Here is an 18973-nt window from a genome sequence, read left to right on the forward strand (position 1 = left end):
TTCCTGTATTTCACCGCCTCTTTCTTCAAGTCCTGCCTTCGACACAGGGTTCAGATTCCAGCTCTGCCTCCTCCCTCCCAGAGCTGAGACATTCAACCGAGCTGCAGCCGAGGACGAAAAAGAAACTGCGCGAGTCACTGAGTGAGTCTGAATAACTGGTTCCTTCTGGCTTTTTTGGAACTAATGGGAGAGAACAGTTCTGGTTCTGGTTGCTGAGCATAGATCTGAGCTGCTCCAACTTTAATGAATGAAGTAGTGAAGTCTTTGTCACTTGATACTGCAGGTACGGTTTGTACTGTTCATTCTGTGCAGGTAAAGACATCACATAATATTAGAATAAGTCTGAGTCCATGTGGAGGTAAATTGACTGGGTTTCGGTCCATGTGTGGCTGCAATAACGAGCTGCTTCCTTCCTGCCTCTCAGACACTGATGGCATCTCTGCTCCTTTATCGTTCTGTGTCATTGTCCTCATTATGATGCAGGTTCAGGAACGTTACAGATAAAGAGATAAATACCAGCAGTGCAAATTTCTTTATTCTCATCAGCTCAAAGCAAAAGTGCTGTAGTTTTACTTGATGCAGTTCTTGTTCCGTTGAAGCTGTGCAGGTGAAAAAGCTTTAGTGACGGTTAGATCGGCCTCAACACTTTGGACCAGACCCAATAATGGTGATCTTCCATCGCTGAACCACGCACATAAGATCCTCGTTGCTCATTGGCTGCAGTGATTTCCCTCTTGGCTGTGATCCAGACCTGCTCCTTATCTCACTCTAGGCTCCATGCTCAGACACGTAGAGATTCCAGGAAGCCACTTTATCAGGAGTGTGGTGACAACAGCAACAGTGTGTGTGTGTGTGTGTGTGTGTGTGTGTGTGTGTGTGTGTGTGTGTGTGTGTGTGTGTGTGTGTGTGTGTGTGTGTGTGTGTGTGTGTGTGTGTGTGTGTGTGTGTGTGTGTGTGTGCTTGCAGGTTCTGATCATGGTGGCCCGTGACCTGAACATGAGCCCTGCTGGGTCAAATCCTCCTGTTCGGCACAGAGGTATCTTCAACAGCATCAAGGTTTGTCGATGGTTCTGCAGAACCTGAAGCTGAGTCTTGGCCCAACTTGATCCGGGTGTTGTTCTCACTAGCTCCTCCCAGTCTTCGTTTTGGCTATTGGTGTTCACACTGTGAGACAGTTCACCTAATGTAATGTCTGATTTGTGATCTTAATCCCTCGTCTTCTCTCTAGTTCTTTGTGTTCTGCCACAGTTTGCTGCAGCTGGCACAGCTGTTGGTGTCGGGCTACATGAAAAGCTCCATCTCCACCATCGAGCGGCGCTACGGTCTGTCCAGCCAGAAGTCTGGGCTGTTGGCCGCCTTCAACGAGGTACAGCGCATCTCTGCACTGAGCTTAATCTGACTCTCTAGAAGCTGAAGGCTGCTGTGCAGTGACTCCACAACTGCCTCATGCTGTGTCCAGGTGGGAAACACCGTCTTCATCATCTTCGTGAGTTTCCTCGGCAGCAGAGTCCACCGGCCGCGCTTCATCGGCGGCGGAGCCCTGCTGGCCTGTGTGGCCTCGCTGCTGATGGCGCTGCCACACTTTGTGTTCGGACCGTACAAGTACAGCCACCACGTGGCCTGTGAGACCACACGTAGTACGACACTCGGCAGTCCTGGTTGTGGGAGCACACATTAAGATGACAAATGTCTTTCAGCCTCCAAGGACAACAGCTCTGGCCTCTGCCAGACCGGCAGCTCTGCCACCCCCTTGTCCTCCAACCAGAGCTGCAGCGAGCAGGAGGACCAGGCCCAGCAGGGGGTCTACCTTCTACTGCTGCTGGCTCAGCTGCTGTTGGGCATCGCAGCTGTCCCCATCCAGCCCTTCGGCATCTCCTACATCGATGACTATGCCAGCAAGAAGAACTCTCCACTCTACCTCGGTAGCTCTGACTATGTTAACTATACACACAGTATAACCCAGATGTGCAAACGAAGCTTTGACTTCACTGCCCTTCACCAAGAATCTGGTGAAGGGGCTTCACTCAAACATCAACGTCTAATGTCTAATATTCTAGTATCTCCTTCTTAATATCTGTGGTTCAGTTCAGACGTTAGTTTCACCAAAACTATTAATGCTTAAATAAAACCTGACAACAATGCTTGTTACATCGTTACATTCAACATTTTACACTTTAAATGTGATTTTACTTTCGTTCCTCTGACCTGCATGATCAAGACGGTTACACACACCTCAGTTGAACACAGACCCACCAAAGACAAAACTTCTCCGTGGTCCATGAATGGTTTTGCTTGATCTGATTAGTGAGCTTTGTGTTGTTTGTTTTCCAGGGATCCTGCTCGCTATGACGTCCATCGGTCCCGCCCTTGGTTTCGTCAGCGGCGCTGCCATGCTGCGCTTTTACGTCGACTTCAACAAGTTGTCTAAAGGTGAGGAGTCAGTGGAATTATGGTTGTAGACCCATGTAAAGCGATTTATATTGGAAAGGGAGGATTTCCTGCTGGAGATGAGTGCAGTTACTTCATGGGTCATTTCCTCTGTTAAACACAGCTGCTGTGGCAAAAGTTTGTACTTACAAACCAACTTCACCAGTCAAATAAAACTTTGTGCTGAACTTTAGAGTTGTACTGGTCAGTTCCAAGAACCAAATAGAAACTGAACCATTGTTGAATGTTGTTGGACAAGTCAAAAGAGACGAGACTCACACAAATGTAAAAGGAGACTCATGACCCAGATATGTCAAGCGTCAAAGTTCAGCACATTAATGTATCAGACCCACCTGCGGTTGGGACTCATGACACAACAGTCCTGTTTCATTATAGGTATTAGCAAACGTAGCATAACCGGCTCCGTCAGCAGCAAGAAGTCTTAAGCTTATGTGAGCCCTTCCTTTCTGTGCTGACAGACAAATAATGAGATAAATACCAGCAGTGCAAATTTCTTTATTCTCATCAGCTCAAAGCAAAAGTGCTGTAGTTTGTACTTGATGCAGTTCTTGTTCCGTTGAAGCTGTGCAGGTGAAAAAGCTTTAGTGACGGTTAGATCGGCCTCAACACTTTGGACCAGACCCAATAATGGTGATCCTCCATCGCTGAACCACGCACATAAAAATAGCTCCAGCATGAACATGAGTGAGCCGAGGTTACAGGAGCACTTAATAAACAGATGGAATGTGTATGAGGGCTAATGTGCTTTTCATGGTAAGCTAGCATGCAGCTAGTCTCAAGCCTGTCTCTAAGCTGCTATCAAGCTGCTTTGACTGCACGCTGGTTTAGGAACAACCAAACAGGAAACACCAGGCTCCTCTTCCCTGTCAGCATCTGCAGCTTCTCACAGAGAGAAGCCAACCTGGGATGATTTGTACTCATCCACTTTGAGGAGTGGCAGTTAAACACATTTTCAGGAGCTGCATGTGGTGATGCAGGTGGAACCAGGAGACACACAGGCCGGTTCTTGTTCTCCACATCAGACAGCAGTCACACTGCCTTTAAGCCACTGATGAGTCACAGCCTTTGGTCCGAAAGCCTCCATCATAGGACCTTCCTACATTAGTGGGGAGGATGAGGTCACCCATCATGTTAACTGGGGGATGAAGCTGCCTGCAGACAGAGAGGACATCCAATAATAATCCATATTCCTTCCATTCACTAAGTGACTTCTGTGCATGTGACTTCACACAGACCAGATCCAGCTGGACAACAGCGACCTGCGCTGGGTGGGAGCCTGGTGGCTCGGTTTCCTGGCGGCCTCCTGCCTCCTCTTCCTCGCTGCGCTGCCGTACTTCTTCTTTCCCAGGAACATGGCTAAAGAGGTGAGGAGGGGTCACACGCAGACCACCTGCTGTCGCACCTGAAGGCAGGCACCATAGGCTCTGCTTCAGTGCTTCACAGCTGCAGACTCACTGCAGAGGAGTGGAGGAAGCTTCAGGAAGCTTCACCTTCTGTTGCTGCTGTTTAGACTCCATTGTGTTTGTTGGCAGGAGCTGCTCACTCAATGACGGATCATCAGAATTACAGCTTCTGATGTGGCAATAATCAGGTTCTTTCATGTCTGGAAAGGATCAGGTGTGACAGGACAGAAACAAGACCTGACTCGCAGATGGAACCCTGCCACCAGGTTGTGGTTGGTGACATTCACGGGTCAGAAACGTACCACGCATGCATTTTAGCAGCTGCAGTGGAACGTGGACGCAGCCACTGCAGGAATCAGCAGACAGTTTGTTTTCCAACAGACAAACAGGTTCTAACCAGAACCGGCTTGTTTCATGAAAATGAAGAGAAGCTTCACCCGAGCTTCTTATAAACTGTTGCTCAACAGAGGTTCACATAACTCGAGTCCTGACGTGACACAATTTTCACTTTTCAAGTTTAGGTCGACTCCTATGTTTAGCTTCAAAAGTTAAACTACTGGACGTTCATCCTCTCAGACAAACAAACATAGCCACAACAAACCGTAACTGAACCGAATCGAAAGCTTTGTTGAGCTGTGTTGGAGAACTCTGGACTTCAGTCAGTGCTTGTGTGTTGAGCAACTTCCCTCAGCAGCTGCGGCTCTCTCTTCTCAGCAGTTGTCTCACAACTCTAGCAGCTCTGGACAACGGCTTGTTCATCATGTCATGAACCCGCGAGTGTCTGTATTTGTCCAGGAGGGTGCCAGCGATGTCCAGTCCAGCCCAGACAATCAGCAGCAGCAGCCAGACGAGCTCCAGGAACTGTCCCTGTTTCAGTTCCTCAAAAGTAGGACTCTCCTTCCTTCCATCTGCTTTTTCAGACTCAGCATCTGCTGATGCTGCTCTCACACATCATCCTCGTGTCCTGCTCAGGTTTTCCTCGCATCGTTCTGCGGATGCTGAAGAGTCCCATTTATCTGCTGGTGGTTCTGGCCCAGGTCAACCTGGCGGCTCTGCTCGCTGGCCTCGCTACCTTCATGGCCAAGTTCATAGAGAGGCAGTTCAACCGGACTGTGTCCTTCTCTAACATGATGATTGGTGAGCGAGCGCTGGCTGGTGCTGTTGCTCCGTGTGGAGCAGCTGAGGCTCAGGCTGGTGTGTCCCGTTGTGTGTGTGCGTTCCAGGATCCGTGGGCATCCCCATGGCCGTGCTGGGGACCGTGCTGGGGGGGGTTCTGATGCGGAGGCTCGGTCTGTCGGTGAGCGGTGCCAGCAGGTTGTGTGCTGCAGCCGTCCTGCTGTGCCTGCTCTCTGCCTTCCCGCTGCTGTTGGTGGGCTGCTCCACCCAGCAGGTGGCCGGCATCTTCCCTCGCAGGTGAGCAGTCGCGCCACTCGCTCCCGGGCGGCAGTTGCTTCACTGCGCATGCTTTGCTGCTTCACTTTGTGTTTTCCAGCCCTGATGCGGCGCAGTGCACTTCTGACTGTCACTGTTCTCACGAGGCCTTTAACCCGGTGTGTGGCACCGACGGCGTGGAGTTCAGGTCCCCCTGTCACGCCGGCTGCAAGGCCATGGAGATGGACGGCAGCTCCAGAGTCAGAGTAAGAGTCATGACAGCGACTGATTACCTTCCGTGGTGTCTGGGCTTCGTGCTTCAGTAAATGATGTCACATTGAATGAACTCTCCTTTGCCTGGGTCGAGTGGAAATGGGCCTCATTGTCTTTAACCATAGTCTGGGCTTCATTCTGGTAGAAATGTGAGCATGCCCAGTGAGACCAAAGGTCACATGATAACTTCTTAGATAAGCAGGTTACAAGAACAACCGCTGTCTGATTGTTAACCCTTTATTTGCTTGGAGGCCTGATACAGGACTGAATGAAAACTAACGATAGGGGGATGGCACAGGCAGGATTGTGACATTGCCCAGGTTTTAGTTTAATTTTGAGTAAATAATCTCTGATTGCTCCTCACACTGAATAGAAGCTGAATAACAGGACTGACTCAGCTCTCCGTCTGGAGTTGAGTAGTTTTTCCAGAGAAGGGGCCACGATGGGGAAAGACCCCAGAGCCAGATGTTTCCTGTGCTGAGCAGCTGGCGCTGGCTATATTATCTGTGTGGGGGGACAGGCAAATATTTGTTATGTGACTTCACTTTCCACTTCCAAAGTGAAAGTACATGCTGCAATGTGATGTTTTTTTTTCCACACACATGAGCACATTTCTGAGAAATGTCCTGGTTCACCTTCACTCTGTCTGAAGAACTACACTCAATGTGCCTGCGTGGGCGGCCTCAGCCACGCTTCCCCAGGAACCTGCGGTAGTGGCTGTTCCCACCTCCTCCACCCCTTCCTGCTTCTCCTGGGCCTCACTGCCTTTATTGCCGCCTTCTCCCAGACCCCGTCCTGCATGATGATTCTCAGGTGTGACATCACAAGTCAACACGATATCATTCACTGGAAAAGTCTGTAGAATGTGTGACAGAGTAGCAGGTCATGTGGAGATGGGACTGGTCATGTGACCTCCAGGCAGTGGAATCAGTGAAGGGAAGTGGCGCTGTTAACCCCGTTGGTTGTGTCTCTGCAGGACTGTGACCCCTGAGGACAAGTCCTTTGCTGTGGGAATTCAGTACATGCTGTTCAGGGTCCTCGGTGAGTAACAGGACCAGCAGCTGGTTCCGAAGTTTCACATTGTGGGTGCATCACATCTCTTACTGCTCATCTTCACACATACCAACTCCACTTCTTCTTTGGTTCGATACTATTCAGTTTCTGTTTTTTTGTCAAAGCTGACAAAAGATGAAAAGTGTGTTCTTGTGTACCTGCTTGAAGCAAAGACAAATAATCTTGCTCCCGTTAAGAGATATTAACAACTGGAGATGCTCTTGAACACAAGCAGCAGCTGAATGAGTGTCTCCTCGTTTCCTGCAGCGTTCATGCCTGGCCCGGTTCTGTACGGCAGCGTCATCGACACCACCTGCATCCTGTGGGCCCAGAAGTGTGGGAAGCCAACATCCTGCCTCTACTACGACCTGGACCACTTCAGACAAAGGTGAGACTCGCCTCCACCAGGCTCACGTCAGCCGTCACTGGCTCCGCTCATCCAGCAGCAACTTTCCTGTTGCCATGACAACGTGCACGCAACGTGTGTGTGTGTGTGTGTGTGTGTGTGTGTGTGTGTGTGTGTGTGTGTGTGTGTGTGTGTGTGTGTGCGTCTGTGCGTCTGCGTGTGTGTGTGTGTGTGTGTGTGTGTGTGTGTGTGTGTGTGTGTGTGTGTGCGTCTGTGTGCGTGCGTCTGTGCGTCTGCGTGCGTGCGTCTGTGCGTGCGTCTGCATGTGTGTGTGTGCGTGCGTCTGTGTGCGTGCGCGTGTGTGTGTGTGTGTGCGTGCATGTGTGCGTGCGTGTGTGTGTGTGTGCGTCTGTGTGCGTGCATCTGTGCGTCTGCGTGTGTGTGCGTCAACTGCATGTGTGTGTGTGCGTGCGTCTGCGTGTGTGTGTGCAACTGTGTGCGTCTGTGTGCATGCGTCTGTGCGTGCGTCTGTGCGTCTGCGTGTGTGTGCGTGCGTCTGCATGTGTGTGTGTGTGTGTGTGTGGTTGGTGCGTGTGTGTGTGTGTGTGCGCATCTGTGTGTGCGTGTGTGTGCGTGTGTCTGCGTCTGCGTGCGTCTGTACGTGGGCGTGCATGCGTCTGTGCGTGTGTGTGCGTGCGTCTGCGTGTGTGTGCGTGCGTCTGCATGTGTGTATGTGCGTGCGTCTGCGTGCGTGCGTGTGTGTGTGTGCATCTATGTGTGCATGCGTCTGTGTGTGTGCGTGCGTCTGCGTGCGTCTGCGTGTGTGCGCGTGCGTCTGCGTGTGTGTGCGTGTGTGTGCGTGTGTGTGCGTGCGTCTGCGTGTGTGCGTGTGTGCGCGTGCGTCTGCGTGTGTGTGCGTGCAGGTTCCTGGGTCTCATGGTGGTCTTCGTCTGCGGGGCGCTGCTCTGCTTCCTGCTCACCGTCCGGGTTCTACGTGGTTCTGCTGGGCAGCAGGAGCCACAGCCAGAGGACAAAGGACCGTACAGGCTGGTGGACGGGTCAAAGACACTGGAGGACGCTCCCTCCAAAGAAAAGGAAACCATGGCAACGGAGACCTGACAGGAAACGAGGACGAGTGAGGCACAGATGCAGGAGATGGAGTGTGAGACAACGGTGGCAGAGCTGCTGAAAGTTGCTGCCACGCGCGCGGCGCCATCTTTGAAACTTTTACACTCTTTGTGCAGCCAGTGCTGGTGCAGAGGTCCTGTGTTTGTGTTCAGGCTGATCCATGTATTCTCACTTCAAATGCTTCTACTACAAACGATAAGCTCCGCTTTAAAGGGCTGAGCAGGCGCTGGCCTCATTGACACGCCGTCAGGCCACTGGTTTCCTTATGTTCATCCACACTGAAAGTCCTCAGGTTTACTGGTCCAACAGTGTCACTCTGGGTTGCAGCTGGCAAACTAAGATAGTGAACAGATGGCCCCACTGGGATGCCAATGGTAAGAAAGTACGTCAATCACTTTGGCCCCACAGAAGGTCACAAACTCGCCGTCAGCTGCAGACTCTGATATTTGTGTATGACGGGGCTTTTACTGTGACAATCATATTATCACATTTTCACATTATACTGGGGTTCAGTAGACATTTTAAACATATCACTAAACGTTTACCAAGTATAAAGACGTGCTTTTCCTGAGGCTTTAATTGCAAACATGAGCCTTGTGCATATTTCCAGTTTTTTTCAGTTTAATCTATTACAGTATCAGCTTCATTACTTGTTGAATTATTTGACTTCTTATATTAAAATATAACAAAATCGTTTTATTCATGAGAAATCACAAAACAAGCTTTTGTTTATTGCTTTTCACTGATGTGTTGCCAAACAATGTTTTCATATTCTAAAACAGTACACAACTCCATCTGTTTGTGTGTTAAGATGCCTTATGTGAGCCTGATTCATGCACCAGTTCAAGTCGTGTTGGGCCTTTAACTAACAGGAAACAGTGTTTTAGCCCAAAGGTCTATTTCCTCATGAAGACTGGGGTCAGTCTGGCATCGAAACAAACGATGCTGCTCCTGATGACCACAGGCATCGATGCTCGGCTGTTTGTGCACTGCCTCTGACTTTGCTACGCGTCAATGTAACATGACGGCACGTCCACCAGGTATAAACACAAACACCATCACGTTACACATGGAACCACACACCCATATTGTAAACGGCTCTGAAAGCTAGCATCCGGCCTGAGTCTGAACAGGTTCCGACCCGCAGCACGTTTCCTCAATCCACTTTGAGCTCGTGTGTTTCTGATTTCTAGCGATGGGTGTGAAACTCTCGCTATCGGCAGCTTGGGGCTTTTATTTTGAAGCTCTGCTCCGCTGTATCCATTCGCCTCCGTCGCCGTTCCAACTGCACGTGTTCTTCATTACCGGTCCGGTTTTCGTGTCGGTCCACCTGCTGAGCCGCTGTTCGAGTTCATGTTACTAATCACGACAGAGTCATTAAGGAGTGAATCTGTCACGTTGCTGACTTTGTGCCTGTGTTGTGATTGCTCTGGGCTGTTACATTATTTGCCACTGTAATGACTTTCTGTGCTTTAGTCGCCAGGGGAGGACGACAGTGTAAATCGCCATTTTGATCCCTGAGCGTACAAGAAACGTTCGTTCCCAAGATCCTTTGCGAGGGACGTCCGCTTCCGACCGGAAGTTAGATGGCCTTCCTGCGTTTCAGCGGTGGGCCGTTACTTTTGTGTTCAGTTACTTTAGACTTTCCTTCCTGGATCACATTGACTAGTAAGTTGTAGTAGCCGTTTTACTGTATATGGGACCACACCCCACTGCCTCGATCCGAGTCTTCAGCATCTTCTCATCTAATTCATCTCAGAGTCCTGCTTTACACCAAACCTGACAAACCACATCAGTGTCAAAGGAACTGTGTCGCTATTTCGCTTGTTCATGGACGATTTTAATCATACCTTTGACCTAGATACTGTGAATGTGTCACCGCAGCCTTTGTTCCACCACGTGTTGCATCAGCGCCCCCTGGTGGGCAGGCTCAACATAAGCGTATGTAGTCATTTACTAGAAACTTTAAGTACGTGTCTTTTAGTCACTTTTGTTGAAGTTTAAACTTCAGTGTGAATATTTTTCAGAAGCTCTTTATTTTGTTTTATACACAAGTAGTATAAAATGAAGCATAAATTAAGTTAAAGTTAAAAAGTTAAAGCAGCACACTAGCCCACAAGACAGAGAATGCAGCAACAGCTCAGGTGTTTTGAGTTCTCACAGCTGCTGACGTGTGCTCAGTCAGCTGGAGCTCAGGTGTGTTTATTACATCAGAGGATGAGGAAGATATCGATTTGACTGTCATACTTCCTGTGTGTATGTAAATGCAGAAGCAGCTTCCTTAACAGAGTTAATTAGAGATTAGATAGAGACAATTAATGATTATATTCTGTAGATAGTTTAATGAACCTAGCAAACATCCAGCCAAGATTATAACTGTTCTTTCTTTAGCTCTCAGCTCACTTTCTGGGGTGAGTTTCAGAAACCTCAGAAGCTCTCACTGGAAAATTAAGACCACATGTTTGCACAAAACTCACTCAAACATTCCAACGCTGTCCAACAATGGGAGGTTTGGTAAGTTGGTCTGAGGAGAAGAGTTTTGGCCCTGAGGCTGAAAGCACCATTGTTTCATCTGCTGAACGTTACAATAGACAAAGGTAGCAAGTGTTACTCACAAAACATAGACAGACATCGATACAGAAGTATCATAAACAGAAACTTTGTTAAACAAGAGGGTGTCCTGAAGTACAAGTGCTGTTAACTGAACAAAGGTTTTAACCCAGTAGCGTGTTTGGTTTCATTGTCATGTTTATTCTTTTTAACATAAATGACAATATTTGATTTCTTTAAAAAAAACGTGAGCTCAGAGTTGGTCTGAGTATCCTGTCAGATTAACATAAACATGCCGAAGTTTTTCATCGTGAAAAGTAAAAGTCATGTCAAATCAAAGTCAAATAATTTTCCGCCTGCAAACCCTCCTAGGACCTGCTAAGAGTGTGTGGTGGTGTTAGACTGCCAGGTCTTTAGGGTTGGTCACTCTGCCGATGACGAGCAACGCCCCCGACACCTCGTCCCGGATCAGGAACAGAAAGGGCCGGTTCACGCTGTACGACAGGTGGCCGGATGGGGATGTGGCGCTGGCGTACTCGTTTCCCTCTGGCGCTGTCTCCATGACAACTTTGTGACTCACAGAGCTGAGCACTGCAGGCTGAGCTGAAATCTTTTCTAAGCCAGTGTTTTGGAGCCAATCAGCAAAACCTGCAGAAGAAAAGGAAGCTCAGATGGAAGAGGAGAAGCCGTGGAAAGCTGGTGACAAGGACTCACCTGCGTTGCCGAGCAGCGGCAGCAGGTTAGTGGAGTAGCTGAACTTCAGGACAGGCATAGTTAGGGAAACGTGGGCAGGAAGGAGCGTCATGGAGAGGTCCTGAACAAACTCAGCAGTCAGACTGTCCTCCAGCAGGGTCATGTTGGTAGTGACCTCATCAGGCAGGAAGATGAACATGCTGATATCATCCTGCATCTGGATCTGAGTGATCTGATAGGTTCCAAACATGTCAGACTGGAAAAACAAAACCGCTCAACAGACTCAAAACCAGTAGAAACACGACTAATAAACTACTCACCATGCAGCCCAGGTCTGAGTCCGCTCCCATTTTCACTGGGTAGTTATCCTGCTGCATTATGGGAATGCGGACAGGCGTCCCACCATCCACTTGAAAAGTGCCTAGCTCTCCAGTCTGACTCAACCGGATCACCCACTTCCCTGTTATGGACAGGACACGGAGTCATTCACTCTCGGGTCTTGCCGTGCTGAACCTCTGCTCAGTGCTGAGTGGGTCAACGTTCAACAAACCTTTAAAGTGGGCGGCGCTCACGGCGTTGACGCCGGCGTTTCGAGGCAGGGGCTTGGACAGGAAGCGCTGCACCGTTCCTCCTGTCTCCTGACTCACCCAGTCGTTGATTTCTTTCACATCTTTGGATCCTCCCAGCAGCGCCTTGGGACGAACTCCATACCGCTGCTCCACCAGTGTGAAGAAGTCCTGCTTCAGACGAAGTCCTAAGGCCAGAAGGTTCGTACAGTTACGCTTCATACACAGATGAAAACCAGAGAAATGTTGTTACTTTGGACAGTCGGAAGTGGGATACGGAACATTCACGTCGAGTTAAGTTTCCTAAGCAGAACTAGACTCACGTCGTGCAAGGTAGATCCGTTGAGCGGTGCTCAGGCCTTTCCCAGGCGTCCTGACTGAGGCCAGCAGGTCCTTCAGGGTCGTGTGGAGCGCAGGGTCCTGCAGGGTGTGGTACCTGAGGGCCCTGAACAGCTGCCTCTCAGCACTCTCAGATGTTCCTGGCGAACCAGACGCAGCAGGTTAGTTGTCTGAAGACTCAATCATCCACATCATGGTTCTGTTTAACGACAAGTGGACCTTTCATCTTCCGTCCTTCAATTGCCACTTAACAGAGCCTGTCTGGGCCTATGTTCTGGTTTACTGCTGGCATTGAAGCAACAAACAACAGAATACACATTATCTGAAATATAAAGCATCAGGCTTGTCTGGGGAAGCCAGACCAAACCTGGAACCTCCAGCCTGCGCAGGGCTGCAATGAGTGAATTATGAAACACGGTGACGGTCTGGAGACACATCATGTGTCTGTTTGGTAGACCTGAGAAAAAAACCACCTCACCACCAAAGGTCCATGTGAAAACAAAAGGGTGCATAGTGGTTTGTCTGAGTGTGGAGGCTTTCCATTGACGTCCTCACCCAGGGACAGCTGTGTCAGCACTGCAGACACGCTGATGGGAGCCAGGAAGATGTTGCTTGAAGCTTCGCGACTCGCCAGGACACGGAACAGGTTGTAGCCAAAGTCCGAGGTGGCAGCGGCCATCTTGGTCGTTGGTGTGGTGAAGAGCTCTACGTGTTCCTCATCCACACCCGTCTCCTCTCCGTCCATCTGCGACTAGAAGACACCAACAGAGCCGCAGGTTCAAAGATAAGATAAGAAAAACCTGCAGTGGGGAAATTCCTTCTCACAACAGCAGTACAGATGAGCGAGAGTACATTTGTGTTGTGCTGTCCGTACACGGTCAACTGATTTATGGCAAGTTCGTTCCTCTGTTTACAGCTGAAAGCATCCAGACGCTTCGGTAACAATCAACACTAGCTTTAGCTTTTTGTTAATTCATCTGCTCCTGTGTGTTTGAGTAGTGTGACGGTTACCTGAGCCCGACAGAAGCTCAGGACGGCTCCGAGCAGCAGCAGGAGACTTGTTTGCTTCATCCTGAAAGAGCAGACAAGGGCTCCTTAGAACCAGATTGCTGCGTGCGTGCGTGCGTGCGTGCGTGCGTAAACAAAGAATTCAGAATTCAAAACTGGTGGTAAACATTTATTTTCATATGAACTAAAGACAAATCTAACCCAAATCAATATTTGGTGTTATTACATTTTGCCCTCATTCTTCTAGGTGCACTTGCACACAGTTTTTAAAGGAACTCGGATGCGATGAGGTCTTTCCAAGCATCTTGGGAGAACTAGCCACAGTTAATCTGACGATCATTAGCACCTGTTAGGTATTATTGGTATATTATTGGTATCACACACTTGACTATGATCGTACAAAATTGATTTGTCGATGTTGCCTTTTGATTTGAAGGCAAAAAGTAGTAACAGTAAATATTTGTTTATTCACTGCATTTTATTTATTTATGAAAATAAAACTATAACACTTGCAATTTTTTTGAAAGCCTTCTTTGTTTACAGCATTTTTTCACATTTGCCTTGAACCTTTGCACAGTATTGTGTATATAAACAGAGGAGTCAGCACACTGAAAAAGGAAGAACTCATCTCTGCAGCATCGTCTTAAACACGCGCGCGCGCGCGCACACACACACACACAGTTTGACTGTCTGTCATTGGAAACTCTGATGGGAAACCCAGATGCTCCAAGGCAGCAGATCCCTTCTGCCCATGGCTCAAAGAAATCTGAGCTTTTCTTCTCATCTCCTGAAATGTGTGAACTGAAGTTTTATGAGGATGCTCTGTGAATCCTCCACCACTGTGCGTTGTGTGAAATGAGCGGACCTCAGGGCAGTCACACGGTTCCTGCAGGATCTGACCTGAGCCTTTGTATAAAACCCTGTGGCTGGTTCCTGGCTCTGAGCCACAGCCTGGGAAGGAAGAGCTGGACCAAGCTGAACCGAACTGGAACCGAACCCACCCCTAAAAAACAGACTTACCACACACGAATTTGTCTCTTCATGAAGTCAAAGTATCAAATAGATCCAGTGAACTCAGCCGAACCGCTCCGGTACCAAGCCGCCGTGAACCGTGAATTATTCACTATTTACGGGCTGTGACTTTGTAAAGTTGTGCGCAAAATCGAAAATGAACAACGAAGTGCACTCACCTCGTCTGGTCCCGTCGGTCCACGTCGCTCAGAGTCAGTTTAGCTGCGACGAGACGAGGCTTCGCCCAGTTGACGCCTCCTGGATCAGCTCCTGCGGAGGCGCGCGTCCTGCTGCAGGCAGCGGAGCTGCGGGAACGCGCAATCGTACAGGAGCTGGACAGTACCAGAACGCGAGCGGACCCAGAAGCTCCTCTGCGTCCAGACAGGCTCAGACGTGTTTATTTTGATTGTTAGACTGAACGGCTCAACGCATTCCATCCAGTTTGTGTTGAACATCTAAAGCTGCAGCCACGCAGGTCGCTGCCCCCACCTCATTTCTACTGCACATGTTTGGACTTTGGCTGAGTCAGTTCTCCATCAGCCTTTTCTCCAGCTGCACCTGAGGGCTCAGGCAGGCTGGGACCGGCTGAGAGACATCTGGACCCAGAACAGCAGCAACCACCTCTGTCAGACTTCATTTGGTTCATTTGCCTCACTGGCTTCTGGTCCTGAGACAGTACAGATGGAAGATCAAACACAGGAGCAGACGAGCTGAATTCATGAAGAACGTCGAGAACAGATTCACTGTTATCGTCCATACAAATCCAGCTCTGCTGAGTGAAACTTTATTTGCCCAGACTTACTATGAAATTAAAATCATATAGTAAAAAAGCATCTGCAAAGCGTGAAGCTCGAGGCAGTGGAGACGACTGTTTGGTCTCACGTCAGTGCTGCCTGAATCCGAGCTACATGGCATTAAACAGAGACATGAAGGTTCTGGTGGGCAGATCAGAGCCACAGCTCCATTCCTGTCTCCCAGTCTTTATGCGAAGCTAGGCTACGTAAAGATGAAGCTGTGAACAGACGCAGTTCTACCAATCAGACTGAGGCTGGAACCATCGTGTGGGACTTGGAGCAGATTTCGTCAGCCTGCGCCTCCTTCTGCCTGGTTCTGGTCAGCTGCTTCTTTTCTCCAGTGGCAGCGCTGTTGGGCTGTGGGCTGCTGCCATGTGCCACATGCTCAGAGCGGGATGTGCTGTTGTTTTCACTGCTTGCGTCTCTGTTCCTGCCGTTGTTCATCGGAGGCTGGTGGTCTATGGTGTTGTTGCCCTGAGGATCATCACTGGGCATGAGGTCTTTGTCGGGCACTGGGTTCGTGATGATGCCCATGAAGAGGGGAACCAGCGAGGCGTCATCAACAAGGGCGAACAGAAAGGGGGAGTTCACGGAGAACAGGGCGACGGAGCGCATCAAAGTCACGGCAGTGGTGGCGGATGCCTCCACGCCTTCCTCACTGAGCTCCACGGTGCTGGCGTGGCGGATGCTCGACACCCGCAGAGGCTGCTGGGAGATGCCCGAGAGGTCAGGAGCCGAGAACAAGGTGCCGAGGCCTGAGGCGGAGACACACATGGAATGCCATGAGGGATCAGGGCACGGCCACCTACTGCTCCTTAGCATTCCTGCTAACGTGCTGCTCACCCATGTTGGTCAGCGCCTTCTCCAGCTCCTGGCGATACTGCAGCTTTACCTTTGGCAGGTTGACCTGCATGGTTTTCTCTTGAGGTAGACGTTTGTAGAGGTCTGAGATGTTCAGTTTGGGAAGTAATGATGACACGTTTTTCCTCCCTGGCAACGGCAGAACGATCAGGAAGCTGGTGTTCCCCTTGAAGGGAAGACTGGCAACCTGCATGCAGGAGACATGACTTACACTAGAACCTGCAACAGCACAGACGCAGGAACCCGTGGTACCTGTGCTTCCAGCTCTGGATCCTCCAGCAGGCGCAGAGGGTAATGAGCAGACTTCATCATGTCCACTGGCACAGAGTTCTGCTTGTCCAGGTAGAACACTCCCTTGGAGGTCACCAGGGGGTCGAACCGCGTCTGCCACTCCCCTGTAGAAAGAAGACATCAGGAGTTACTGTTACTGGGTCCAGAACTTCTCGAAACATTCTGGACGGGTTCTGAAACCACCATCTCAGTGCACAGGAAGGCAGGTAGTGGGTTACGCTATAAACAGTGATGGTGACACATCAAAGACAAGGAGCAGGAAGGAACTGACTGCAGGCCACATGAAGGTGACACCTGCTGGTCCAGAACCAGTGGTCACCTTTGAAGTAGACGGCATTCATCAGCATAAGCACCACCTCATGTGGTAAAGTCTCCAGGAAGTTGGAGATGTGGCCTTTGGTGACATTTTCCACCCACTGGTTGACCTCCTCCACCGACATCAGAGGAACGGGCCGGGACCGGTACCTGAAACCATCCAAGTGATCCTTTCACAGACACCCACCAGCAGCTTCTGATACACGTACCTACATTCCAACGTACACATGTCGGACCTTTGACCTTTACTCTTTAAGCCTTCTTGTTCATTCTGTACTAAGTCATCACAATGTGCCATATTCCAGAACATAAAGTGTTAACGTTTTTGTTCTTTTTGCTTCTCGCTCGCATGTTTGACCTTACAAACAAAACCTTTGCTTTACCACATGTCAGAGCAACTGGTGTGAACACATGAACTGTCCATCTCTATTCCCCCCTAAAGGACGTGTGTGAGAGATTTGATACCTGGCCACAGAGTCCTCAACGAAAGACGGCTTCACTTCAAACCCTAATAACAAGATAAACAATGTTTAAAGACAACTTTACATCAAACCTCCAAGACCCACTGTTGAGTAACTGTCACTCACCTGGTCTCACGTACATGCGAGCAGCCACGTCCAATGATGTGTTGCTAAAATGAGGCGCAAGGCTCCCGAGGATATGATGGTAACAGGGCAGCAAATGAGCACGAAGGGTCCTCTGCAGCAGAGTCTCTGTTTCTGCTCGAGCACCTGAGCAAAGAATATAACCCAACAATGTGAACACCACCTTATGGTTCCACAAAGCCCAATGGACTTGGACCCAAGCGGAGTTGGTGGCTGTGTTGACTTCTGTGTGCTCAGGCTGTTGCTGATAAAACATTACAACTGTAACATACTGATGAAGGGAGACCTACCTAAGGTGAGCTGAGCGAGGGCAAAGGCCAGGCTGAGGGGTGAGAGGATGACGTTGGGCTGCTGTTGACCAGTGGCAAGGTTTTGCAGGAGCTGGACACCGAGTCTCTCCACAGCACCTCCTACTGCTCGGTGGTCCTCAGGGCTGAAGACTCGCTGTCTCCCACAGCGATGATCTGTGTGCACCACTACAGCACCAGAAACATCAAAAGCCGGTAGAGTGGGTTCATCCTAAGATAAGACAGACATGGTTCACGGTCACAGACCAGAGCCAGGAAATAAAACTGATATTAAAAGACAGAGGTTTCTCTCACAGTCAGTCCGAAGTGGCAGAGACAAAGGCAGAGGAGAAGAAGACACAGCTTCATTTTTCTGCAAAGACAAACATATCAACGCGATGAGAAAGAGGACAAAGAAAAGAAAGACAGATTTCCTGCAACAGTAACCAAGACGTGATGTGTTTGAGTCTAGTTTGGATGACATCATGGCTGGAACAGCCTGTTAACTGAGACACAACTGATCCATGGTGACATCATATGCCAGAACATAATCTAGTCTGGGTCCAGGTTCTGCTACTTTGGGTGAACAAAGCCAAAGCATCCAGTTTTTGGTTGACTTCAGGTTAATGGCCGCCTTGTTTACCAGGGGACTAAAGGTTACTGCTTGTCAGTCTGCTGTAGAGCGAATACACACAAACTGTGGAGCATAGGACTGAGCCGTACTAACAGTCGTGAAGGGCACCTCAGACACAAACTGGACCTAGATGAAGGATCGGATGAAATCAGATGCTCTGGACTCACCTGTCTAAGGCTGACTCAGCGGAGGAGGACAGAAGGACCAGAACAGGAGTCAGTCAAGGCTCTGCAGAATGGAGTGCGTGGTGGCTGGCTCAGCTCGTCCCCCGTTGGTTGGCTAATGATCAACCCTGGATGGTGCTGGCTGTGTCACTGCTCGCCGAATGATAATACGTAGAACATCTGCAGCTTCAGCAGCTGTACGGATTCATTCATGGAGGTTGCACTTCCACAAGCGGTTTGAACAATGAACAAGTGCAATGTTGCCAGAGCAAACCAGGCTCAACGAAGCTCTGTTGAGCTGCATTGGGGCAGTTGGTGGTCTTCACAAGCGACAGTGGCTGTATTTGCCTTGATGGAACCACGTGGTTCCAGGTTGACACCCACACAACACAGCGCTTCAACAAACACTGCTTTTCATTCACCTCTGTTCACCTCCAGGCTCCAGGTTTCACCACAGGATCACGTCAGCCAGAGCACGATGGGACAGAGTTGCTCAGTTAAAGCTGCCTGAATCTTCCTCTCACAGCAACGATCGCTCTGAGACACATGCAGAACGTCTGTTTGTTGATGTTGGGGCCCCAGCTGTGCATCCAGCTGCAGGTGTCTCATACCAGTGAGGGTGTGTTACATCACCACCTGCTGATCAAGCCCTGCCTGTTCAGTGGTCAGGATAGATGACGGTGGGTGGTGTGTAAACCTAACTTCACCCCCTGCAGTGCAGTACTACGTGTTGGCCAGTATGTGTCACCACAAACCAGAGAAGTTTAGTAACTTCTGCTTTGCTCCAATGGCGCCTTCGTTCAGCTGTCGAGAGACGAATGTCCAGAAGCTGA

General features: G+C 49.6%; 3 protein-coding genes across 5 annotated transcripts; 1 reads left to right on the forward strand and 2 right to left on the reverse strand.

Annotated features, from left to right (window-relative positions):
* The first annotated feature begins 17 nt into the window (after nt 1-17).
* slco2b1 (solute carrier organic anion transporter family, member 2B1) lies at nt 18-8816 on the forward strand. Of its 2 annotated transcripts, none has more exons than XM_029173380.3 (15): nt 18-141; nt 967-1056; nt 1229-1366; nt 1460-1622; nt 1698-1922; nt 2332-2430; nt 3682-3812; nt 4647-4737; nt 4824-4988; nt 5075-5264; nt 5344-5488; nt 6148-6308; nt 6472-6536; nt 6816-6936; nt 7818-8816. In XM_029173380.3, the coding sequence occupies exons 2-15, from the start codon at nt 976-978 to the stop codon at nt 8011-8013; spliced, it is 1971 nt and encodes a 656-aa protein (XP_029029213.1). In that variant the 5' UTR covers nt 18-141; nt 967-975; the 3' UTR covers nt 8014-8816. The 2 variants fall into 2 exon arrangements, with proteins under 2 accessions (XP_029029213.1, XP_029029214.1); XM_029173381.3 differs by lacking the exon at nt 18-141 and adding an exon at nt 148-283.
* Nucleotides 8817-10167: 1351 nt separating this feature from the next.
* serpinf1 (serpin peptidase inhibitor, clade F (alpha-2 antiplasmin, pigment epithelium derived factor), member 1) lies at nt 10168-14592 on the reverse strand. 2 transcript variants are annotated; one of them, XM_029173387.3, is made up of 8 exons: nt 14369-14592; nt 13182-13242; nt 12726-12921; nt 12155-12310; nt 11816-12019; nt 11586-11725; nt 11287-11497; nt 10168-11220 (listed from the first exon to the last, which is right to left on the reverse strand). In XM_029173387.3, the coding sequence occupies exons 2-8, from the start codon at nt 13239-13241 to the stop codon at nt 10970-10972; spliced, it is 1218 nt and encodes a 405-aa protein (XP_029029220.1). In that variant the 5' UTR covers nt 13242; nt 14369-14592; the 3' UTR covers nt 10168-10969. The 2 variants fall into 2 exon arrangements, with proteins under 2 accessions (XP_029029220.1, XP_029029219.1); XM_029173386.3 differs by lacking the exon at nt 14369-14592 and adding an exon at nt 14199-14353.
* Nucleotides 14593-14956: 364 nt separating this feature from the next.
* serpinf2a (serpin peptidase inhibitor, clade F (alpha-2 antiplasmin, pigment epithelium derived factor), member 2a) lies at nt 14957-18460 on the reverse strand. The gene is made up of 9 exons (XM_029173385.2): nt 18144-18460; nt 17658-17715; nt 17346-17574; nt 17038-17181; nt 16916-16958; nt 16455-16600; nt 16097-16239; nt 15827-16031; nt 14957-15738 (listed from the first exon to the last, which is right to left on the reverse strand). Exons 2-9 carry the CDS (start codon nt 17709-17711, stop codon nt 15227-15229), a joined length of 1476 nt encoding a protein of 491 aa, XP_029029218.1. The 5' UTR covers nt 17712-17715; nt 18144-18460; the 3' UTR covers nt 14957-15226.
* Nucleotides 18461-18973: the final 513 nt, after the last annotated feature.

Source organism: Betta splendens, chromosome 14 (assembly GCF_900634795.4).
Source record: "Betta splendens chromosome 14, fBetSpl5.4, whole genome shotgun sequence".
Classification (NCBI taxonomy): Eukaryota; Metazoa; Chordata; class Actinopteri; order Anabantiformes; family Osphronemidae; genus Betta; species Betta splendens.